This window comes from Hylobates moloch, unplaced genomic scaffold, assembly GCF_009828535.3.
Source record: "Hylobates moloch isolate HMO894 unplaced genomic scaffold, HMol_V3 SCAFFOLD_7, whole genome shotgun sequence".
Lineage (NCBI taxonomy): Eukaryota > Metazoa > Chordata > Mammalia > Primates > Hylobatidae > Hylobates > Hylobates moloch.
Window position 1 is genome coordinate 12,063,414 of NW_026652282.1, and position 26,287 is coordinate 12,089,700.

A 26,287-nucleotide genomic window follows, 5' to 3' on the forward strand; every position below is an offset into this window, starting at 1 on the left:
ATATATACAGAAAAATCAAAATTATACCAGATTTATTCAAGGAAAGAAAGAAAAAAAGCGGGGAAGGGCTGAAGGGAGGAATTAAATCAAGAACATATCTTGGAATACCTAACATTTGTTATAATCTTATCCACCTGAATTTATATGTGTCTATACAATATTCAGAATGTTGACTTTTAGGTATGAGAAGATCCCGAATCATCAAAAAATAGCCTATTGTTTTCGCTCTACTTCACAGTTTTTTTAAGTTTCTTAACAACAAGAGCTAAAAGCTAAACGGTTTCTAGTTGCCCCTTGGTTAATGAGAACATTAAACCAACCAGGAGTTTCCACCCCTCAAGTGTTCTAGCTCATGGGGGATTTACTTCAACTGAGCTCATTTGAAGTACTAAGAGTCTAGCTGTTGAGCTTCTACATTAGGTACTCTAGGTACAGCAGACAACAATCTGTGTCATTCCAAGTATCTTCCCAGGGACACTTAGGACTATTGGTATAGGAGGAATCGTTCGAGCGGCTCCGGCAGACGTAGCTTGTGGATGGCTTGATGACATGCTCGACCGAGACACTTCCGGACACACAAGCGGCAGAGCTGGGAAAGAGCAGGTGGGCCTGAGAGAGAAATAAAAATGGTGTTAACTTCATAGTGGAAGGGGGAAATCAGAGAACTGGAAGAGGCGGAAACTTTCTAAAAGCAGAAGAGAAGCTGGATCTGTATAGGAACTATAGAATGAGGTAGCAGACACTAAATACAGACAGCGGATCCTGATTTGCCCCTCTGGAAGGGATGCATTTCTTTAAGTTAATCTTCCAATGGTACTTGGATTACCAATGTTGAAGAATGAAGCTAACCAGAGGCAAGTTAGGAATGAAGTGTGGGGTCTAAAGGGAATGCATCTCATCCATGTATTGAATGTGCCAATGTAAGTAATACACTGGGCAGGGCACAGTGGCTCATGCCTGTAATCCCAGCACTTTGGGAGGCCGAGGTGGGCGGATCACAAGGTCAGGAGATTGAGCCCATCCTGGCTAACAAGGTGAAACCCCATCTCTACTAAAAATACAAAAACAAAATTAGCCAGGCGTGGTGGGCGCCTGGAGTCCCAGCTACTCGGGAGGCTGAGGCAGGAGAATGGCGTGAACCTGGGAGGCGGAGCTTGCAGTGAGCCGAGATTGCGCCACTGCACTCCAGCCTGGGCGACAGAGCGAAACTCTGTCTCAAAAAAAAAAAAAAAAAAGAAGAAGAAAGAAAGAAAAGAAAGAAAGAAAGAAAGTAATACACTGGCCAAGGAGAAAATGCAAATGGAAGGACTGAACACGCAGGATTCCAAGACAGAGCCACAGAACAGAGGGACAATATGGAAAGGGTGTCAGCAGGAAGTTCCACCTGCGTGGTGACAGAGGCAGTGTTAGGAGATGTGCCAGGGGCCAGAGATTCAGCCCTCAAAATATTCCTGGACCTACCGGCTCTAGCTGCCCATGAGGTGGTGCTGGCTGGGTCTCAACTTAAATCTGAAGAGGCCCTTTATTCTTGCAAGGATTCCAGCTCAATAGAGATCTGCAAGAAGGACTCAAGTCAGACCCTATTGTTCCCTGAAACTCAGTCTCATGGACTCTCATGGAGTCTCACAGAATCATCATGCCCATGGCTTTGAATGGCTCTGAATCCTTAAGGAAAATCAGCTGATGAGAGTCCAGAATATGGTTGAATAGGATGAATGAGCTTTTGGCTGCAATACTAGTTGCACAGTCATTATTTCCTAACCTGACTGTATCAGTAAAGATCTCTTCAAGAAAACCTAATTACTGGTCTACACAAAGTTTTCCTTTTCAAAAAAATCCACTGTAACAGCATCTCACACCCCATGAAAAATGGTGGACTGCATATGCGAATAGCCAGGTTAACATTTGGCTTCACATTGCCAAGGAGCATCCATGAGATAGAAAGCTACCTGGAGGACCAAACGATTGATCTTAGTTAAAATCTTGGGAAGCAAGAATAGAAAACTTCTCTACCTGTTGTCCTACTTAACCTCCTCTGCAAAATGGTAATGTAGACAAATTGTCCAGTGCCTAGAGACACTGACAGCAGAGTGAACTCTGATGTAGTTGGTATTTAATCTTTCTTTCTTTTTTTTTTTTTTTTTTTTTTTGACAGAATCTCACTCTGTTGCCCAGGCTGAAATGCAGTGGTGCAATCTCTGCTCACTGCAACCTCCGCCTCCCGGGTTTAGGCAGTTCTCTGCCTCAGCCTCCCGAGTAGGTGGGATTACAGGCTGGTGCCACCACACCCAGCTAATTTTTGTATTTTTAGTAGAGACCGGGTTTCACCATCTTAGCCAGGCTGGTCTTGCTGGTCTTGAACTCCTGACCTCGTGATCCACCCACCTCTGCCTCCCAAAGTGATGGGATTACAGGCGTGAGCCACCGTGCCCAGCCGGTATTAATCTTTCTAGAGCAAATGGCTATATTTATGAAGACAAAGGACAGAGGAGCTAGCCCCTGTCCAGGATATCCAGGTCTACAAATCCTAGACCTAGAAACATTTTTGATGGAAGAAAATAGGAAATGTGAAAACTTCTATAAACTATAGTCTCTGCTAACAGTTGGAAAGTACCTGGTATTTCCAGACTCGGATCTCCTAAGGAAGATCATAATTCTTCTGGTGAAGATTCAAATAAAAGAACAATGATTAATGATCTAGACTATTGAAAATAATCCTGGCCAGGCGCGGTGGCTCATGCCTGACATCCCTGCACTTTGGGAGGCTGAGGCAGGTGGATCACCTGAGGTCAGGAGTTCGAGACCAGCCTGGCCAACATGATGAAACCCCATCTCTACTAAAAATACAAAAAATTAGCTGGGTGTGGTGGTGCACACCTGTAATTGCAGCTACTCAGGAGGCTGAAGCAGGAGAATTGCTTGAACCTGGGAGGCGGAGGTTGCAGTGAGCCAAGATCACGCCACTGCACTCCAGCCTGGGCAACAAGAGCAAAACTCCGTCTAAAATAATAATAATAATAACAACAACAATAATAATCTAGACCAGTGGTATGCAAAGTGTGGTCCTTAGACCAGCACCATCAACATCACGTGGGAGCCTGCTAGACATGCAGAGTCACAGGTCCCATCCTAGACCTCCTGAATGAGAATCTGTATTTTAAGGAAATCCGCAAGTGAACTGATATGCATGTTAAATCTTAAGAAGCACTGATTTAGAAAGACTATTCCTAAAATGGTTAAAACCAAGCATTCTACTTGGAAGGTATATATGATGGAGTGGTTTCACAAAATGGAACTGGTGAGTGAAATAAAACCCTCCTCACTGAATGTTGCTTCAGAAGATTCAGGGTTGGGGCCTTATAACATTAAGAGTGCACATTCTGATGGCCGAGTGCAGTGGCTCACGCCTGTAATCCCAGCACTTTGGTAGGCCGAGGCGGGCGGATCACAAGGTCAAGAGATCAAGACTGTCCTGGCTAACATGGTGAAACCCCGTCTCTACTAAAAATACAAAAATTAGCTGGGTGTGATGGTGCATGCCTGTAGTCCCAGCTACTCGGGAGGCTGAGGCAGAAAAATCGCTTGAACCCGGGAGGCAGAGGTTGCAGTGAGCCGAGATCGCACCACTGCACTCCAACCTGGAGACAGAGTGAGACTCCATCTCAAAAAAAAAAAAAAAAAGTGCACATTCTGGGGTCAGATGGCTCAGAATCCTACCTAATTCTATTATGTAGCTAGCTGTGTGACTTTGTCTATGCTTTTCTTTTCCCATTTGTACCTAGCATAGCAACCAGCTACTACCATATAAAGTTCCCACTGCTCTAAAGTTTTAAAAATTCAGTGAAATTGATCTATGTTTCAAATTTAGCCCAGTGCCTGGCACACGTAAAGCTGAATAATTATAATTATCTTTAATATTCTTCAAGCACACAAATAATCAATATAGGCTCAGAAAATATTTTCTTACTGTATAGACATAAGAGGTTCTCTTCTGAATTTGTTCTCTTCTGAATTTCAGATGCTCACCTTACCTCTTCTGGCATCAGTAGTTGCTCTTAATGCTCATGGTGGAAATGGGAATGAAGCAATGAAGAATGCAGACCCACCTACTCCCTGATCTGGGCAACAGGCAAGCAACCTCACCATTTAGTGGGGTTTCTGAAATACTCCGTGTCCTCCCCTACTGACTCTGACTCAAGTCTTTTGAATTTGCCATCAGGTTGTCTCCCAATATTACAAAGCAGAGTTTTGGTTTGCTCAATCATATGCTTATGCCAGGACAGAAATGGAAATTCAAGATTTCTGGGGTATAAACAAGGTTTTCTGGTTTCCTTTTTTTTGAGACAGAGTCTCACTCTGTCGCCCAGGCTGGAATGCAGTGGTGTGATCTCTGCTCATTGCAACCTCTGCCTCCCAGGTTCAAGTGATTCTCCTGCCTCAGCCTCCCGAGTAGCTGGAACTACAGGCGTCAGCCACCACACCCGGCTAATTTTTGTATTTTTAGTAGAGAGAGGATTTCACCATGTTGGCCAGGCTGGTCTCAAGCTCCTGACCTTGTGATCCATCTGCCCTCAGCCTCCCAAAGTGCTGGGATTACAGGCGTGAGCCACCACGCCTAGACGGTTTTCTGGTTATTTTCTTGTTATGTAAAATACAAAGCAACACTCTGGTTATATGTAAATGCCCTTTGGTTGTTAGTGAATATACACAGCATATAAAATCCCAGAAGACAGGTCAGTGACGGCAGGGCCTATCACCTTCCACAACGCCACCTTCAATTAAAAAGAGAAAAAGGAAAAAATGCTACAGATGAGACAGGAAGGGGAGAGAATGTGCTTATGGAAGAGGAAGGTATACCCAGCCCTTGGTTACCTTCACGGAGCAAAAGCGCCTGCTCCACGCTGCTTTTTGGAGCCGCCAGATCAAGCGCACTTTTGCCCTGAGCATTTCTACGCTTCAGGTTAGCTCCATAGTCGGTTAGTAGGTGGACGACCTCCACATTGGACAGCCTCGCTGCAGCATGGAGTGGGGTGTCCAGCCACTGGCCATGGTCAACACTGGCTCCTTAACAAAACAGATGGCCACAATTCAACACTAAATGGTAATGTAAAGCACCATGAGCTTCAAATACAGTCATTGCATATAAAGACATTTTAAGTACCATGACATACTTGACAAATCTTTGAAAATATGTGACTTAAGCCTAGAACCTCAGCAATGCCTACTAAGACTACTTGAAATTCTTTGGTGAGAAAAGTGAATTTAGATATTTTTAGTCATTTTAAACACTTGCTTTCCCATACAAACTGTGTGGCATACAAAATAAAGTATTTGAGGCTCCTGTTACATAGTTATTAGGTTTTGGGCAAAAGATAAAGTAAGTTTATTTAGTATTTATATTATTTGGGGCTTAAAAATGATTTCTGAACTTACTATAGAGAATAGTAAATGATGGGAAATAAAAAAGACAAAAATTTCCTCAAGATAAAAATTCGCAACTAAAGGTTTTTACTACCATCTCTACCTTTCTGTCAGGGGCTGTTTGTTGAATCTTTAACCAAAGAATAGTTTCAAGATATTTCATTTTTCCAGCCGGGCACAGTGGCTCACACCTGTAATCCCAGCACTTTGGGAGGCTGAGGCGGGTGGATCACCTGAGGTCAGGAGTTAGAGACCAGCCTGGCCAACATGGTAAAACCCTGTCTCTACTAAAAATACAATAAATTAGCCGGGCGTGGTGGTGTGCGCCTGTAATCCCAGCTACTCTGGAGGCTGGGGCTGGAGAATCACTTGAACCCTGGAGGTGGAGGTTGCAGTGAGCTGAGGTCGTGCCATTGCACTCCAACCTGGGCAATAAGAGGGAAACTTCGTCTCAAAAAAAAAAAAAAGATATTTCATTTTTCCACAGACTATCGGTTTCTGTATAAGCCTTTTAGAATTGCTTTTAAAATGACTAGATACTGTAGCAAGATAGATATAAACTAGCCTGTAGCAAATGTCTGTTGTTTTTACTGTCCAGCATCTTCCTGGCAAGCATACCTAGATTTCCCGAAGGGAAACCACCCTCTTGTGAGTTTCAGTTCTTGTGTTTCCAGTGAAGCCTAATAAATGCAGAGTAGGCTGAAATCTAGGCCTAAACCAATCGATGTATTGTATTCCCTTGGCCCCCATGAGGGATTCAAAAATGGGCATGTGACTCAAAAAGAGCCAATGCTTTTTCTTGCTGTGTATGGATAAGGAGGGCTGTAAGCCCAGGTATTGCTGGCAGCCATCTTGTGACGACCAGGGAGAACAATACCAGGTAAATGGAAGCAGGACTGAGAAATACAGACACTCATTTCTCTAGAGAAGTTTTGTTTTTAGCATTCAAACATAAAATGCTAACCGAACATTTTTCCACCATGACAAGAACTTCATCTTTGAAGCTATAGAAAACCAACAAAGTTAACAGGTTTCTTCATGAAAATAATTTTGGAAATTACCTAATTCTAGAAGTTTCTTCACACAGTCTACCCTCTGGTAGGTGCAGGCCACATATAGGGGAGTTCCGAGCTGAGGTACCTCATGGTCAATGTTAACATTATTTGCCAGCAGGATCTCCATGCACTCTCTGTGACCTGGTGGAACACAAGATACCCTCACTCAAGTAAGGGACATATTAAATATTAACAGAATTATAGGATTGCTTATCCGAAATGGGCTTTAGAAATAACCTAGGTTGGCCGGGTGTGGTAGCTCACGCCTGTAATCTCAGCTTTTTGGGAGGCCGAGACGGGCAGATTACCTGAGATCAGGAGTTCGAGACCAGCCTGGCCAACATGGTGAAAACCCATCTCTACTAAAAATACAAAAATTAGCTGGGCGTGGTGGCACACACCCATAATCCCAGCTACTCGGGAAGCTGAGGCAGGAGAATCGCTTGAACCTGGGAGGTGGAGGTTACAGTGAGCCGAGATAGCGCCACTGCACTCCAGCCTGGCCGACAAAGTGAGACTCTGTCTCAAAGTAAATAAATTAATTAATTAATTAAATAAGCTAGATCTCTTTTTGTAGCAGAAAAACATTTTCGTGTTTGTTTTTGGAAATCTTAGGTAGAAACCACCAAAATAATACCAATAAAAAGAGGAGCATGCCCATGCTTCCCCACTCCAGCTCCTCTTTACAGCCCAAGTTAACTTTAACTAAACTAAGGGCTCCAAGTAGCACAGTTGAAATCACTCTCCAGAATGATGCCACCATCTTACAAATGGAAGTGACGAGACCCAGAGGGACAAACGACTAGGCCTATTATTACTCTGAAAAGCTAGTGCTCAAACCCAAGAGAACCCTGTCCCCTCTGCATTACAAATCTCTCATTCTCTTCTTTATCCATGCATGTGAGATTGGATATATGGCCTGCAACCTTATTTTGGTTAGTCTGGAAAATACCTATGAGAAAGAATAAAGAAGTCTTAAGTATAGAATATATTTAAATACACTTTCATATTCAGTGGCTAACAACAACTATGTAAGCAAGCATTCTCTTTTGAGAGTTTGCCCAATAAATAGATAGACATGATAAATTTGCAACCTGTGAATGCTTTGTTCAGGAGAGAGTGCTTCTGAGGTATTGATGGGAGCTTGCAAAGAGTTAGTTCTCTTTGAAGATTTAAATATCTCCCTAAAATATCATGTCATTACTAATTAATTTAGCCAACCTATTTTTTGTAGATAACATAAAAGTAAGCTTCATCGTAGACCTACCTGATTTATCACAAATTCTAAATTAAGTATAACTATGCATTAAAATGTACAAATCAGGACTGTCGAGTCAAACTATTTGTTCACATAATTAAATATTATACCTGAATTACAGCATCAATATGTCAAGGTATGGACTCAAACTATGACTCAGCTTGTTCATAGAGGTTTAGAGCTATAAGAATCCAGAAAGAATATCTAGTAAGTCCCTAAAACTACTTGGAAAATACAGGGTATTTAATACATATTTTTGAATAATTCTTGTCTTTTTTTTTGAAGAACAAGAAACAGCCTAGTTTGAGTTAAATTTAAATATTCTCAGAAAGTTTTAAAAATGAATACAGAAAAGTTAAATAGCTAGCACTAATACAAGTGTATAAAATAATGAATTTGCTAATCATGCTTACATTCTGTGGATATTTACCCTTAACATGCTTTTACAATACAGAAAAATATACAGAGACACACAAATTATGTGTTTATTATGAGCATATATATGTTTTATAGGCACACAGATACCAAAATCTCCAAATATAATCAGTCAAGCACTGCAGACATAATTAATTCAAACCATTGCCAGTACTTATCAATTTTTAAACATTTGTATGGAAATACAAATAATATTAATTTTTACTTCAAAAATTTACTTCAAATCAATATTAAATTTTTAATAAAGACTTTTTGTAATACCAGCACTTTGGAAGGCTGAGGGGGGTGGATCACCTGAGGTCAGGAGTTTGAGACCAGCCTGGCTAACATGATGAAACCCTGTCTTTACTAAAAAATACAAAAATTAGCTGGGCACTGTGACAGGTGCCTGTAATCTCAGCTACTTGGGAGGCTGAGGCAGGAGAATTGCTTGAACCCAGGAGGTGGAGGTTGCAGTGAGCTGAGATTGTGCCATTGCACTCCAGCCTGTGAGACAGAGCAAGACTCTGTCTCAAAAAATAAAAATTAAAAAAAAAAAAGACTTATATGGCTGAGCACAGTGGCTCATGCCTATAATCCCAGCACTTTGGGAGGCCGAGTCAGGTGGGTCACCTGAGGTCAGGAGTTTGAGACCAGAGTGGCCAACATGGTGAAACCCCATCTCTACTAAAAATACAAAAATTAGCCAGTTGTGGTGGCGGGCACCTGTAATCCCAGCTACTTGGGAGGCTAAGGCAGGAGAATCGCTTGAACCCGGGAGCCAGAGGTTGCAATGAGCAGAAATCATGCCACTGCACTCCAGCCTGGGCAATAGCATGAGACTCTGTCTAAAAAAAAAAAAAAAAAAAAAGAAAGAAAGACAGACATTTATATCATTTCCAAAGTAGTTCATTACTGTACAACTTAAAGGACTTACATGATGTTTGGGAAATGACTAACATCAGCTATTAATTAATAAATATGTATTAAATAGATTTAGAACATAAAATACATAGATAAATTTAGATTTGGGTCTTTTGCATCATTTAAAGTAATCCACTGGAAAAAATTGGCAAGTGACATGTTTAATAACCTGGAACAAATCTTTCACTTTTGCTTTTTGAAATAAAATATTTCATCTCCAATTACACCAGCAAAGATCACTATTCCAGAGTGTTTTAACTTCACCATTGTATTTCTGATCTCAGTATAAGAGAACAACTCCCTCACCTGCTATCATCAAAATGTTGCTCTTTGCGTGTGACCTTTGACAAATGGCCTTTTCCTTTCAGTGGCATCTTCTCGTTCAGGTCTAGTCTGTGCATACAGTCTTTAAATTCCTTAAATTTACTATTTTCCTTCACTTGGAAATTAACCGATAACTCAGGAGTCTAGGGTCAGCTTCAAGATTACCAATGCTATACTTTGGAAAGTTGCAGCCTTTTTTTTTCAATAACTATGACCTTGAAGTCATCAGCCCATCTAGATTGTGTAACTTACTATGAAGAGTTACATTTACTATTCCATTAGAGATAGTATCAGCCTTGGCTTTCAGATACTTTCATAGTTTATTTTAGGTTAGTGGTTGGTATTTTATGGGCTTTAGAGGATAAGCTATTCTTGCCTACTAAGGACAGAGACATAAGCATAGTACAATTCAGGGAAGTCAGAACTACTGCCTTGGCTGTACCAGCTGCCACCAAAACACCAGCAAAGAGGCTCTGGAAAGGCCTGCCAATAGGCCATCCCCAGGAAATGGGAAATCGGAGTCAGGAAAGCATTCCGAAGTTATAAGTAGGGCTCTTTTGTGCCACATTGGTATTTCCTGAAGATTTAGGCAAATGGAAGTTACTGCTGTGGGATTTCTAGGCCACACATATTCTAATGGTGAGGAAGATCAGGGTCACCCTTGAATGACTAACACTAGACCATTGATTCATACAGATTGGAGTGAGCCCATCAATGTTTCACATGCATTGTGGTGGCTCATTTACCTCTCTTCACTGCCTCATGGATAGGCGAGGCCAGGTGCACCTCAAACTGGGCCTTGGCTCCGAACTCCAGCAGCACATTGACACATGCAGCACTGCCACTGCAGCAAGCATTGAAGAGGGGCGTGGCTCCGTGAACTGTCACTCCATTGACCTAATGATGGGCAAGGAGAGACCTAGAGGATTTGTTATTTCATTCTCACTATCTCCAAATATGTCTTCCTATGTATTTGCCTAGAGGAATTCCCCACGCTGGTGAATAAGTGAGGGAACTCCACATCTTTACAGTATTATGAAACCTCATGAAGTTAATGGGTGGATCGAGCGAGTTACTATATGTTAAACACTTAAAACATTACGTGTCACCCAGTAAGCACTCAATGAGCATTTGCAACAACAATTATTTCCATTTTCCATTTTCCATTAATATGACTCCCTCTGAATCATGAACAAATATGGCAGGAACCAAAAGCACTGGAGAAATCAGCTAGCTGTGGTCCCCAAATCCATGCTTACAAAATCCTTGGCAATTCTCCACAGATCTACTGTCTTTCTTGCCACAACTTCCTCTCTGGTCTACTATAATCCACGCAAATTACGCATGCCAGCTGTTACTTCTAGAGATAGCGTGACCAAGCCAAAGGGACATAGAAAATAGCCATCAACATTTTCTTAATCCAGTCTATCATTGTTGGACATTTGGGTTGGTTCCACAGGAAGGGGAACATCACACATCGGAGACTGTTGTGGGGTGGAGGGAGGGGGGAGGGATAGCATTAGGAGATATACCCAATGTAAATGACGAGTTAATGGGTGCAGCACACCAACATGGCACATGTATACATATGTAACAAACCTGCACGTTGTGCACGTGTACTCTAAAACTTAAAGTATAATAAAAAATAAAAATAAAAATAAATAAATAAATAAATAAATAAAATAAAAAGATTAAATTAAAAAAAAGAAAAGAAAATAGCCATCAACATGGTGTCTGCAACCATCTTTGGTACCTTGTAGGGATGTGGGAAGCACATGAGAACCAGCAGGGCTGGGAGACATCTTTGTGTATCAGCAATAGATTGGAAGGAACATCGGGAACCGCAGGAGTGGTAGGGAGCCTCCGATGCCATTGAAATATAGGATAGTCAAGTTTTTGATGTGAAACAATTTTGCTTCAACAACTAAGAATGCGTGCTTGTGATAATCAGGGTTCTAAATGTCCTTGCTTTGGACACAAAAAAAGACTTGTTTCCAGAGTTGCAATATAACCCGTGAAACAGGGTCTTGCTCTGCTATCCAGGCTGGAGTGCAGTGTCATGATCGTAGCTCACTGCAGCCTCAAATTCGTAGGCTCAAATGATCCTCCTGCCTCCGCCTCCTGAGCAGCTGGGACTACAGGCGTGCACCACCATGACCCACAAATTCAGAAAAATTATTTGTAGACAGGGTCTAGCTATGTTGCCCAGGCTGGTCTCAAACTCCTGGGTTCAAATGATCCTCCTGCCTCAGCCTGCCAAAGGGCAGGGATTACAGGTGTGAGCCACCACACCCAGCCTAATCCCCATTAAACTGGCAAGTTGAAGATAAGATGCTAAGATGGCAGAGACAGACAAGGTCAGGGGAAAATGTATGTAAATTCTTATTGCTAGGGGTTTCTATATTTTTCCAAAAAATATTGGGTAGGACTAGTTTGATTTGTGTTTTACTAAGTATCATCCTCACCCTCAGTCTGGGAAGTTGTTGTCTTGTGCGATTTCCTATAAATTTCTCTCTTAGTTCACGTCAGCAAACATTTATTGAGCATCTACTAAGTGCTAATGTTTTGGAAACAATGATAAGGCAATTGCCTCTCCTTGAGTAGGCTGAACAATTGCCTCTCCTTGAGTAGGCTGAATTCTATTGGGAAGACAAACACAAAAAGAAATTTTTTTATTTTTTTCTTTTTAGACGGAGTCTTGCTCTGTCGCCAGGCTGGAGTGCAGTGGTGTGAACTCAGCTCACTGCAACCTCCGCCTCCTGGGTTCAAGAGATTCTGCTACCTTAGCCTCCCGAGTAGCTGGGACTACAGATGCATGCCACCATGCCCAGCTAGTTTTTGTATTTTTAGTAGAGACGGGGCTTCACCGTGTTGGCCAGGATGGTCTTGATCTCTTGATCTCGTGATCCACCTGCCTCGGCCTCCCAAAGTGCTGGGATTACAGGCGTGAGCCACCGCGCCTGGCCAAAAAGAAATCATTTTGAAAATATAATAAATAATTTAGATGACTATGGGAGTAGGACAAAGGAGAGGATAGACTTGGGAAAAACTTAGAAAGTAAAATTAGCAGGAGTTTTTCACTAATTAGATAGGGAGATGAAAGAAATAAGATGACTCTCAGGTTTGCAGCTTGGGAAACCCAGAGGATGTTTCACCAGGCCTCTGAAACTAGGAACCCAAGATGAGGAGCAGGTCCCAGAGGGAAGAACATAATAAGCACAGTTACAGATGCAGTGAGTTTGAGGTATTCATGGGACTGCCAATTGTGGGGGACTTTCTACTGATGGACCAACTTTCTCTTATTTCGTTTCTCATTCTGATTTAAATGTTAAATGGTGTGCTACAGTATTTATTGGCTGTTTCTTTATAAAATTGACAAAGAAAGGGTAAGACAAGGAAACATGTCTTATTCTTCTCTTTGTGCCCAACAAAACCTCCTCTCTGACCTGATATTGTCAGCAGTCTGCCTGTAACTCCAGTCACCTAGCTTGAAAGGAAATGGCTCTCACACAGCCTTCCTTCCTCATTACCCATGAGCTGACTAAGTGGTAACTTAGAGAAGCACTACCTAATGAAAATTCACGACCACTTGGCAGGGCAGGGTGGCTCACGCCTGTAATCCCAGCACTTTGGGAGGCCAAGGCAGGCGGATCACCTGAGGTCAGGAGTCTGAAACCAGCATGGCCAACATGGCAAAACCCCATCTGTACTAAAAATACAAAAATTAGCTGGGCATGGTGGCGGGCACCTGTAATCCCAGTTACTCAGGAGGCTGAGGCAGGGGAATCGTTCGAATCTGGGAAGCGGAGGTTGCAGTGAGCTGAGATTGTGCCACTGCACTCCAGCCTGGGCAACAGTGTTAGTGAGACTCTGTCTAAAAAAAAAGAAGAAGAAAAAAAATGAAAAAAGAAAATGCACGACCACAATGGCATCAGGAAAATTAGTTTTCACAAGGAAGACTTTTATATTCAGTTCTACATGTAGAAACCCAATTTCCATATAAAATTTTTTAAATTGTCATTAAGCAATTAAAAACATGGCAGCTAATAAAATAAATAATGCAAGGACTGAGTTAAACAACAAAATTAGAATCAAAGAACATCCGGCAACTAAATACAGAAGATTTTTAGAAGTTGTGATTTTATGATTCTATTCTGATATCTGTATTATATATTGCACCTCAGTCACCCTTTGAAAAAAGTTCGGAGATAAATTTAAAATAAGATAAAGTTCAATTCTGTAGGTTTCCCCCAATGTATTATTTATTAAAAGCTCATTTATTTTGATAATTTTGCTTAATAAAAATAGTTGTTCATTTAAGATGTTGAATTAAGAGTGTTTTCTATTGTTCTTTAAAATCTTGTTATTAAGCCTCATACAGTGTTAGTGGGATTACAAATTAGTACAACCATTATGGGGAACAGTTTGGAGGTTCCTCAGAAAACTAAAAATATAGCTGCCATATGATCCAGCAATCTTACTGCTGGGTATATACCCAGAAGAAAAGAAAACAGTATATCCAAGAGATATCTGCACTCCTGTGTCTGATGCAGCACTGTTCACAATTGCGAAGACCTGGAAGCAACCCAAGTGTCCATCAACAGATGAATGCATAAAGAAAACATGGTACAATAAAGATTTCTTAAGGTCAACAACACGGTTTCAAAAGGTTCCTGTGAGTTGCCATGTCTGAATATTTACACACAGGAGTGTAAGCTGAAGAGAGAGGAGTAGCCTAAATGATGGAATACGGACATGGATAGAACCAGCCCAGCCCATACCCACAGTGGGTAAGCCATCTGGAAGGTAAACTATCGTTAAACATTAACAGATGCATCTGGCCAGACAGACCCAAGTGGGCAGGGGCAGTACTCACGTGTGCACCATTTTCCAATAAGGCTTTGGCACAGGCCACGTGACCTCCAAGGCATGCCTCGTGGAGAGAAGACACCCGGTTAATTGTCACGAGGTTCACATTGACACCCTATAATTTAGAAAGAAGAGAGTTTATGTATTTTTTAGAGACTGGGGTCTCACTATGTTGCCCAGGCTGGTCTCAAACTCCTGGCCTCAAGTGATCTTCCTGCCTCAGCATCCTGAGTAGCTGGGATTTCAAGTGCAAGCCACCAAGCCCAGCAGAAGAGAGTGAATCACTGCATTAGTGATAGCAATGAAAGCAATGTTGTTTCACATGTTTCTGACATTTTCACAGTCTGTGGGTGTAATATTAGCACCGTAGAGAGAGAAGTAGAAGTTACGATCGCTAAAGACAGCATGAGAGCCTCACATTCATTTATCCAAAAAACTGTTAATTCCGCATTCTGGAGCAGGTAATGTACTAGGGCCTGGGTCTTCAAAACTTATGACATGGGTCTCTCTTCTCCCAGAGCCTACTGGGGAGGCAGAAATGAAAGACAAAGGAGCGGCCGGGCGCGGTGGCTCACGCTTGTAATCCCAGCACTTTGGGAGGCCGAGGCGGGCGGATCACGAGGTCAGGAGATCGAGACCACGGTGAAACCCCGTCTCTACTAAAAATACAAAAAATTAGCCGGGCGTGGTGGCGGGCGCCTGTAGTCCCAGCTACTCGGAGAGGCTGAGACAGGAGAATGGCGTGAACCCGGGAGGCGGAGCTTGCAGTGAGCCGAGATTGCGCCACTGCACTCCAGCCTGGGCGCAGAGCGAGACTCCGTCCCAAGAAGAAAAAAAAAAAAGAAAGACAAAGGAGCAAGAATATTGCTATACTGGAAGCATATTCAAAATTAATTTTGGAGCATAGGATATCCTTGAATCTGGCTTGGGGAGTAAGAAAAGCGTCGCAAATGAGGTAGTATTTAGCTAAGACTAGAAGCATAAAATCTTTCAAGCTGTGAAGACCAAGAAAGAGTATGCCATTAGGAGAGAATAGAAACTGCAAATTCAGGAAGCAACAGGAAGTTATTTCCTGTTGCTTCCTGTTGCTTCCTGTGGCAGGGCCACAGTTGGATTTCTTCAACAGAAAGAACCCACAGAAAGAAGAAGCAGGAGATGGGAGGAGACGAAGGAGGACAGTAAGCTGGAGCTAGGTCATGAAAGGCCTTGATTTCCAAACAAGGAGTGCATGTCTTAGAGGAAATGGAGCACCTATGAAGTCTGCTAGGCTGCAGAGGGTCTGGAGCTGATAGATTAGCCTTTTTAGAAGCCTACTGGTAGCAGCATGGAGGGTTGATTGCAGGAGTAGGGATGTAAGACCAAAGCAAGGAGAGCCACAGAGATGTCACTATGAGTCTAGGAACAGGCTGGCATGGGCCTGCTGTGGGTGTGAATAACAGTAGGTATGAGGTATAGATGATGGAGTGCAGACAAGTTCAGGAGGTCGAACTGGATCTGGAACAAACAATAACTCCCAGACTTAAGAGTAAGTAGACTGTGCTCCTAGGATTCATGTGCTGTTTAGTAGTAGCACTGCTTCAGCCATGACTCCACTGTGTGCAGAGGCCTCTGAAGTCCTAGAGTCCGGGACCAGTGGACTTCTAACCTTCATTTCCTCACCCAGGTATGAGTGCCTCCACCCCATCCTAACACATTCTCCCTCCCCATACTACCACGTGTCCCCTTCCTTGTCCTGGACTCCATGTGACAGATGACAAGGTCAGCCTAGCTGCTGGACAACTCTGACTTCATAACCTGATTTTAACAACTTGGCTCTTACCATTTCCCTCCCTCTGATGATCACTTTCTATCCGCAAAAGTGTTGACAAAAACAGTCAAACTCTGTAAAATATTTGAAGAGATTTATTCTGAGCCAAATATAAGTGACCAATGGCCTGTGACAAGCTCTCAGGAGATCCAGAGAACATGTGCCCAGGGTAGTCAGGGCACAGCCTAGTTTTATACATTTTAGGGAGACATGAGACATCAATCAAATACACGTAAAATGTACATTTGTTTGGCCTGGGAAAGTTGGACAACTCAAAGTGGGGGCCTGGGGCTCCAGATTATAGACAAATTGAAACTTTTTCTGATTGGCAATTGGTTGAAAGAGTTATTATCAATAGAAATATCTGTCTGAGTTACAATAAGGGATTGTGGAGACCAAAGTTTTATCATGTAGATGAAGCCTCCAGGTAGCAGGCTTCAGAGAGAATAGGTATCAGACTTAAGGTCTGTGTTGATGTTAAATTCTGGTCATGTTTTCCTGAGTTCCAAAAGGGAGGAGGGTATAATAAGGCATGTTCAACCCTCCTTTCTTGTCATGGCCTGAACCAATTTTTCAGGTTAGTTTTGGAATGCCCTGGCTGAGAGGAGGGGTACATTCAGATGGTTGGTTTGGGGCTTAGAATTTTGTTTTTGATTTATAAAAGGAATTAGGTCCCTGGTCTGTCCTTCCCAGCTGAGTCCTGCTTTTGATCCTCTGCCTTGTAACTGACCAACTGAAAGCTTCCAAAACCCAATGCCATGACCCTGAACCCCAAACTCCTACTTATTCGCCCACCATCTCCTGCCAGATCTCTGGCTGCATCCTTGCTGTGGCCAGCAGCTGTGATTTCCCAGAATTGTCCCTTCATCATAAGGCCTCTTTTTGACTCCTGAATTCTGTCTATTTTCATGTCCTGAATATGACATCATTACTCTAGATCTGTGCTACATATTTCAAACTGGGCATCAAATAAGAGTTAGAAAAAGTCTTTTCATTTTTCTTTTCCTTTTGAGAAAATAAGAAAAAACAGACTAGTCCACAAGGTGGCAGAAGTGTGCTAGAAAAAACTTTTGTTATGGCGCAAAAATCTCAGAATCCCTGAAATTGTAGAAATGTAATGCTGGACAGGCCTGAAAGATCGTCTAGAGTAGATCACCTCAATTGTGCATGAGAAAATGGAGGAGTAGAATGTTCAAATACTTTTTAAGACTGGTTGTCAGTGACAGCCAGCAGTGTAACCAAGAGCTCCTGAATCTTGGTTTAATGTTTTACTCACATTTACTCACATTAGCTTAATGTTTTACTCACATCGGTTTAATGTTTTACTCACATCGATCATATTATCTAAATGTAAAATAAAGTTTATAAAAGTAGACAAATACATTTTTTAACAGTGTATAAGGGTAAAGAAGTAGGGGTGTAAAAGAAAAAGTTGAACTTTTCTGTAAAGAATGCCCCCTTACACATCTAATCGTATTATTGAAGCTAATATACTTATTAAGTATAGTTAGTGCAATGTGGGATCCTGGAACAGAAATAGGACATGAGAGGAAAAACTGGTGAAATCACAATAGTGTGCAGTTTAGTCAGTGGTATTGTATCAATGTTAACTTCGTATTTTTGACTAATGTACCATAGCTTTGTAAGATGTCAATATTAAAGGAAGTTGGGTGAAGGGTACAGTGTATATGGGAACTCTCTGTATCCTTTTCAACTCTTCTTTAAAATTATACAAAAATGTAAAAAGCCTATTAAAAATATACCAATGAAAGTATTGAGGTGGGAGACTGAGAGAGAAGAGGTGGGTGCAAGACGTTTCACTGTGCACCTTTTAAATTTTATTTATTTATTTATTTTATTGAGACAGAGTTTCACTCTTTCACCCAGGCTGGAGTGAAGTGGCGCGATCTCGGCTCACTGCAACCTCCACCCCCGAGGTTCAAACGATTTTCCTGCCTCAGCCTCCCGAGTAGCTGGGATTATAGGCGCCCACCACAACGCCCGGCTAATTTTTGTACTTTTAGTACAGACGGGGTTTCACCATGTTGCCCAGGCTGGTCTCGAACTCCTGACCTCAGGTGATCCACCCACCTCGGCCTCCTAAAGCGCTAGGATTACAGGCGTGAGCCACCACATCCAGCCAGTCCACCTTTTTAGATAATTTTAATTTTTGAACCATGTGAATATATTACATATTAAAAATAATCAAATTTAAAGTACTTAAAAACAAATAAGCAAGTGATAAAAGCAGGTACAAAGTTCATTTGATCATTGCTGGCAGTGCTGATTTCCATTTACCTCTACTTTTTAAGAAGTAACACAACTCATAAAGGAGAAATCAAAAAACAAATAAATGAAAAATACACACACATGCACACACACAGAGAGAGAGAGAGAGAGAGAGAGAGAGAGAAAGAGAAAGAGAGAGAGAGCAGTGCACCCAGCTGTTTAAATTCAAAGTAGCAAGAAAGCCAGATGATTGCCTAGCTGTGGAAGAAAGACATGATGGCTTACCTCCTCTTTATAAATGTAGACCCTAAAACATACAAAGCAGATGGAGCCTGCACACTTTCATTCATTCATTTCACAAATACTTACCAGGCCCCTACTCATTTTTCAAGGTGCTGGGGATGTAGTCATAAATATAAATAAAGTAGCCTTCATAACTAAGACTTCAATAAATGTTCCCTGGGGAGTCAGATTTACCCATTGTCAACCTATTTTAATGCTTGTTCTTAAAATAGTGTACCATTGGGATAGGCAGCCTCTAAGATAGCACCCAGTAATCCTGGAATCCAGCCATTGCCTCCCTTGTATAATCCCTGCCCCCGAGTGTGGGCTGGACTTGTTGACTCACACCTAATGAGTAGAATATGGCAGAAGTGACAGAATGTCACTTCGGAGATGAGGTTATAAAACAACTGTGACTTCCTTCTTAGGTACCTCTTGCACTGTCTCTGGGAGAAGCCAGCTGCCATCTCATGACACAGCCCTGTGGAGAGGCTCATGTGGCAAGGAATTGAGGTTTCCCAACAACCACGTGAGTGAGTTTAAAAGCAGATCCTTGCCCCCCTTGAGCCATGAGATGCCTGCAGCCCTGGCTGACACGTGGCAGCCTGTGAGAGACCCAGAGCCAGAATCACCTATCTAAGCTGCTCCCTGGCCCACAAAAACCATGAAAATCCAAGTATCTGTTGTTTTCAGCCATTATGCTTTGAGGTCATTTGTTAGGCAGCAATAGCTGACTAACTTAACTCCAGGACTGCTGGTGCTAATGCATGCTGGAAGAGCAGGAGGTGAGTTAGTGCAACAAACATTTGAGAGCATCCTCTATCATTCCTCATAGGGAAACTTCTTATGAGGTAAAGGAAGGCCCAGAGGAAAAGGAGGGAACTGGGCCGAAAATGAAGGAGCTCTCCAGGAAAGGAGAGGCAGGAGGAGGAGAGGCAGTGAGGTATGAGAGGACATACCTGCCTCGAATGGCAATGGTGGGACCTGGATAGGGTGAGCCACACCTCTGCTACAGCCAAAGCTAATAAAGAATGGTGTGTAATTATAGCATAAGCACGAAGGATCAAGTCTTCAGTTCACTTACTTGTGCAATTAAAGTTTTAAGGGCCAGTAAGCGCCCCTGAGCTGCAGCTTCATGAAGTGGGGATCGATCAGCCCAGCAATCTGAAACACAAATCAAGCTCAAAGTCAAGGCCTGGAGACTTCTTCCTGCAACTTGTCCATGCTGCCCACCCACTGTGAGAGGAGGTTTGAGGGAAGAGGAGGGAAGCAGGTACCACGTATCAGGTTCTCTCGTCAGCCACTTTCAGGGAGACAAGCTACTGAATGTAAAGTCCTTTATGGTTTGGTGGTGTGTGCCAAGAGAAGGAACAGTCAATCTCTGGCTTTTAGGAGGCAATTTTAATAAGCAATAGATTTAGTTCAAAAATATAGTGCCCAGTGCTTGAATCCGATAGCTCTACATAAGGCAAAATGAAGGGCCAAGAAGGTCGATGAGCTTCCACGTTTTTATCCTTTCCCTGCCTTCCACCTTCATCAACACACCAAAGACTCAACAGCCTGTGTATTATGAAGGAGACTCTAAGGCAGGGCTGTCCAATCTTTTGGTTTCCCTGGGCCACATTGGAAGGAGAATTGTCTTGGGCCACACATGAAATACACTAACACTAACAATATCTGATGAGCTAAAAAAAAAAAAAAATCACAAAAAAACTCATAAATTTTACGAAAATTTATGAATTTGTGTTGGACCACATTCACAACCATCCTGGGCCGCGAGTTGGATAAGCTTGCTCTGAGGGATCAGTGAAAATGTTTTTTTCCCCAAATTCCCTAGGTAATTTTATCTGCTTCATTTGACAATGAAGACGTATCTATTATAATGCAGAATGTCATTTTTCAGATAATTTAATCTCCCAAAAGTTTTTCCCTAAAAGCTTTGTTGTGGGCAGCTTAGTGTGATGACTGAGCACGGGCCAGTGGAGCCAGACTGTTAGGGTTCAAGCCCTACCTTGATCACTTTCTCTGCCAAATTCAGCAAGTTACCAAAATTACTTGAACCGCAGTTTCCTTACTGGTAAAATGGAAATATAATAATCTGATATTTGTCAAGTGCATTGGTCTCTAAGTAGGCCAATAAAATACAACCACGATGTTAGGTGCTCCAGACATTGTGTGATTAATAAGTAGGCACGCTAGAGCAGTGCCATAAGGAACAGCCTTAGAGCTGCCTTCCAGACATATTTTTCTTATAATTGCTTATCTGCAAACAAGACTAACTAGTTTAAATAAGCATTTGAGAAGTAACCCCCCATTAAACCTGCCAAAGGGCAATCAATTGTTTTGGAAGAAAACCTACTCCAGCTTGCAAAATGTAGGACGTTTTCACATTATGGTTGTGCTTTTCATGCACTGAGTAGAAAGTAATATAATTTGGATTTAGCACAAAGGCTCCTCAGCCTCTTGTGGGTGATCCTGATGGTGTTAAAAACTCAGGTTTCCATACCGATAAACTTGATGAAACGAAAATCCCAGCAAAAATGGAATTGTATGAATTTGAAATAACTGAAGGCCTTAAGGAAAGGAAGAATTTTTCCAGTGGATGAGAATCAGGGTTAGAAACATTTCAATAAGCCCTCTTCCTACGCTGAAACTCAACGTATGAACTTCTGTCACCCTTTGGATTCTGAAAATGGGGAAAACTTGAATGCACTTTATGGGGTTGGATTGATATTGGAGCAATTAGCATGCAAATGTGATTTTCAATATATCTAGATATAAAAGTAAATTTAAATGTAAAACATAGATGTGCGTATATACATATTTTTTTAGCTTGGTGCACTGAGAAAACCTGAACCAGGATTCCTTAGAGAAATGTTGACCCCAGGTCTGGGCCATGTAAAGTATAAGATGGGCCTTAAACATCTTGCAAGAAAGTAAGAAAGTGCTGGCCAGGCTCACGCCTGTAATCCCAGCACTTTGGGAAGCTGAGGCGGGCAGATCACGAGGTTAGGAGTTCGAGACCAGCCTGGCCAACATGGTGAAACCCTGTCTCTGATAAAAATACAAAAATTAGCCGGGTGTGGTGACACACGCCTGTAGTGCCAGCTACTCAGGAGGCTGAGGCAGAAGAATCGCTTGAACCCGGGAGGCAGAGGTTGCAGTGAGCCAAGATTATACCACTGTACTCTAGCCTGGGTGACAAAAAGACACAGATGCTGGCTTGATGGGGCTTCCACTGGCCAAATATGGGACAACCTGATTATCAAAATAAACAATGAGATAAGAGATTATATCCTATCAAATAAAATGGTAATCTAGAAGTCCTCACTGATATAAATGAATATATAAAGACAGAGAAGAGAAAGTGCTTCCTTATAATAAAATCCCAACTTAGAAATTGAAGAAATAATAGAATCAGCTTCAACTCATCTCCCTGCAAAATAATGACTAGCTAGAAAAGGAACAGGGGTAATTTTATAGAACAGAATTGTAGACATCACTTTGCCCAAGTGATCAAAGTCAACATCAGCGAAGTTAACACCAGTGATGGAACAGATTGTCATGTGATGGAATGCGATGAGCAACATCATGTGCCATAAGAAGAAACATAATGAGAAGAACACACCACCGCTTCTGTGATGTTTCTGCCCAAAATGCATAACCAAAATCTGATAAGGAGGAAACTGTGCACCAACCCAAACTGAGGGGACATTTAACAGAATCATTGGAGAGACTGAGGAACAGTTCCAGATTGAAAGGGATGACGAAACGCGCTATCTAAAGGCAAGACACCTCGTCCTTTTGCTATAAAGGACATTATTAGGACGGTTGGCTAAACATGAATGGAGTCTCTGGGTGAAGAGAAGCAGGAATTTTTTTGTACTGTTCTTTTAACTTTTCTGTCGGTTGAAATTATTTCCAAACATTTTAACAAGAAAAAAAAGATTAGATAGATAGATAGATAGATAGATAGATAGATAGATAGATAGATGATAGATAGATAGATAGATAGATAGATAGAATCACTGGTGATCCCATACTTCTGATATGAATGTATATTGCTTTTTATAATAACAAAGAAAAACAGATTAAAAATTTCCAAAGAAAATAATTATATGTAATAGACATCATTAATTTTATGTTTTTTGACTTTTATCTTAAGTTCAGGTGTACATGTGCAGGATGCGCAGGTTTGTTCCATAGGTAAACTTGTGCCATGGGGGTTTGTTTTACAGAGTATTTCATTGCCCAGGTATTAAGCCTAGTATCCTTTAGTTATTTTTCCTGATCGTCTCCCTCCTCCTACCCTCCACCCTCCGATAGGCCCCAGTGTATGTTGTTCCCCTCTATGTGTCCCTGTGTTCTCATCATTTAGCTCCCACTTGTAAGTGAGAACATGTGGCATTTGGTTTTCTGTTCCTGTGAGTTTTCTAAGGATAATGGCCTCCAGCTCCATCCATGTCTCTGCAAAGGACATGATCTCATTCTTTTTTATGACTACATAGTATTGCATAATGCATGTGTACCACATTTTCTTTATCCAGTCTGTGATTGATGGGCATTTGGGTTGAGTCCATGTCTTTGTTATCGTGGATAGTGCTGTAATGAACATATGCATGCATGTGTCTTTATAACAGAACAATTCATATGCCTTTAGGTATATACCCAGTAATGGGATTGCTGAGTCGAATGGTATTTCAAAAACAGATAAAAATTTTTAACATGAGCATATATTGCATTTGTATTTACCCTTGTCTTTAGTTGGTTGAAAGCTGACAAGTAGAATATTTTAAAATCTCTTTGAGGCTGGGCGCGGTGGCTCATGCTGTAATACCGGCACTTTGGGAGGCTGAGGCAGGTGGATCACCTGAGGTCAGGAGTTTGAAACCAGCCTGGCCAACATGAAACCCCGTCTCTACTAAAAATACAAAAATTAGCCCGGCACGGTGGTAGGCGCCTGTAATCGCAGCTACTTGGGAGGCTGAGGCAGGAGAATCACTTGAACCCGGGAGGTGGAGGTTGCAGTGAGCCAAGATCGCACCATTGCACTCCAGCTTGGGTGACACAGTGACACTCCATCTCAAAAAACAACAACAACAACAACAACAACACCTCTTTGGATATTTATAATTTGCATAAACTGGAAATAATGAGACAATGTATGCATATAATTACCAATTAGTGAGGCTTTTCCTCTAATACATCTGCATCTCATTCAATATGAAATGTACTTCAGACATGTTATGCTCTTGCCTAATTGCTCTTGGAAGTGAATGCAGGCACTGGGGTTGGTAGGACAGTCTTTACCCATGGCTGCCAGCTCGGCACCCTGACCAATGGAAGAGGCAAACCCATAACTGTGGCTTTGTCATTTCATTGTTCTGACAATAACCAGTCAACCTGAGTCACTTGAAGGTACTGTAAGTATTCCATTTAAAAATAAAAACAAGACTTAAGTGGCAACTTGCAATTAAAAGAGTTAACTTAGGTTATCAACACGAATGTTTTCATTATTTCTAAAACTTGTCTCCAGGTGGGCTGTGGTGATCCTCAATTTCTAGTAACTTTCCGTTACTTATCAGTCCCATTAGACTCAACTCATATACACAACATGGATAAATCTCACAAACCTAATGTTGAGTGAAAGAAGCCAGACACAAAAGAACATGTACCGTGTGATTTCGTTTCTATAAAGCAGCAGTCCCCAACCTTTTTGCCACCAAGGACTGGTTTCGTGGAAGACAATTTTTCCACAGATGAGGGTGGGCAGGGAATGGTTTCAGGATGACGCTGTTCCACCTCAGATCATCAGGCATTAGATTCTCATAAAGAGAGTGTAATCTAGGTCCCTCACATGTGCAGTTCACAATAGGGCTCACACTCCTATGAGAATCTAATGCCACCACTGATCTGACAGAAGGCGGAGCTCAAGCGGAAATGTCCCTCACGGGCCACTCACCTCCTGCTGTATGGCCCAGTTCTTAACAGGCCATGGACTGGTACTGGTCTGCGGCCTGGGAGTTGGAGACCCCTGCTATAAAGTACACAAGGAAGGGAAACTTGCCTTGGGTGTTAGGAGTCAAAAGCACCCCAAGGAGGGGGGAGAACTGTTTGCAAGAGGGCATGGCGGGGGCCATGCTGATAATATGCAATTTTTTGCTCTTAGGTGCTGGTTCCTGATTGTGTTCCCTTTGAGAAAATTCATGCAGTTGTTCACTTAGGATTTGTGCATGTCTCTGTATTTACATCATACTTTCATAAAGAGTTTCTAAAGTAACACAGACTAGCCCTCTTTCTAACTGTAATCTCTGATCCTCTTCACAACTCCTGGCCTTTTCCCACTCCTAGGGCAGGGTATGGCCTTCTCCAGCCCACCCAGCAGCTGAAGACAGAAGGGAAGCATGTTCTTCAAATGCTTCCCACCTCCTTCTTCTAGGGTCCAACCCTCTAGTGCCTTGGGAGTGGAGAGAAACAAGAGGGACAGGAAAGGGAAATGGGATGGGAAGTGTTAACTGGAAGAGTTGAGGCTGGGCCTGCTTGATCAGTCTCAACTTCAGGCCTCACTCCAGGTCTGTGGCATGCCCTTCACACTGGGGCTTACACCCATGCACCTTTCCTACCCATTGGCATTTGGCCACCTCTCCTAGTGTCTGTCATCACTGCAGCATCCTCTGATGTCCCCAACTCCGATCCTGTGCCTCTGAGATCAAGGTAACAAGCCTGTGGTGCCATCTTTCATTCCACCAAGAAAGAGGGAATGGTGGTTGTCCTGGGCTTCTCCTTCACCACACCGCGGCTTTCCAATTCTCTTCCTCATATTCATGTGGCATGGGGGGTTCAGCAAGTTGTCTCTCTAAGCAGATTTCCAACTTGAGAGTGAAATACCAGGCTCCCCTCCTTTTGAATGCCCCTTATCTAAACTTGTATTGCTCCTAGAGTACCCATCCCATAGCTTCCAGTGAAGGGGGGAAGAGCCTTGCTTTTATGAATGGTAACATCCCAAAATGCATGACAACCACTGCTCCACATGAAGCTGTCTCATGGCTAGGAAGTATCAGAAATAGGACTGAAACCCTAGTTAGGGGGACTTCAGAACACACCTTGTTCTGGTTTTAAGAACTATTGGTTTTTAATTTCTCCTTATTCTCGTGGTAGATTGACTTGTCTTCGGTTGCTCTGACATCCACCTCCTTTCTATATATCAGGGGTCCCTAACCCCTGAGCCATTCCGTGGCCTGTTAGGAACCGGGCTGCACAGCAGGAGGTGAGCAGCAGGTGAGCAAGTGAAGCTTCTTCTGTATTTTTTTTTTTTTTTTTGAGATGGAGTCTCACTCTGTCCCCCAGGCTGGAGTGCAGTGGTGTGATCTCGGCTTACTGCAACCTCTGCCTCCCAGGTTCAAGTGATTCTCCGGCCTCAGCCTCCTGAGTAGCTGGGACTACAGGCACACACCACCACTCCCAGCTAATTTTTGTATTTTTAGTAGAGATAGGATTTTGCTATGTTGCCCAGGCTGGTCTTGAACTCCTGACCTCAAGTGATCCACTTGCCTTGGCCTCCCAAAATGCTGGGATAACAGGCATGAGCCACTGCACCCGGATGCTTCTTCTGTATTTACAGCCACTCCCCATTGCTTGCATTACCTCCTGAACTCTGCCTCCTGTCAGATCATCAGTGGCACTAGATTCTTACAAGAGGGTGAA

The 26,287-nt window shown here is 42.4% G+C and overlaps 1 protein-coding gene across 3 annotated transcripts in view; it reads right to left on the minus strand.

Annotated features, from left to right (window-relative positions):
• Positions 1-484: 484 nt before the first annotated feature.
• ASB11 (ankyrin repeat and SOCS box containing 11) overlaps positions 485-26,287 on the minus strand; it is a 32,096-nt gene continuing 6,293 nt past the window's right edge. For 2 of the 3 annotated variants that reach the window (XM_032756152.1, XM_032756154.1), the window contains exons 2-7: positions 19,668-19,747; positions 14,273-14,380; positions 10,143-10,293; positions 6,483-6,617; positions 4,873-5,064; positions 485-609 (exon numbers count right to left, since the gene is read on the minus strand). In XM_032756152.1, the coding sequence (XP_032612043.1) occupies positions 485-609; positions 4,873-5,064; positions 6,483-6,617; positions 10,143-10,293; positions 14,273-14,380; positions 19,668-19,747 (791 nt within the window). The remainder of the gene's footprint in view (positions 610-4,872; positions 5,065-6,482; positions 6,618-10,142; positions 10,294-14,272; positions 14,381-19,667; positions 19,748-26,287) is intronic. The other variant, XM_032756153.1, reaches the window with a different exon arrangement.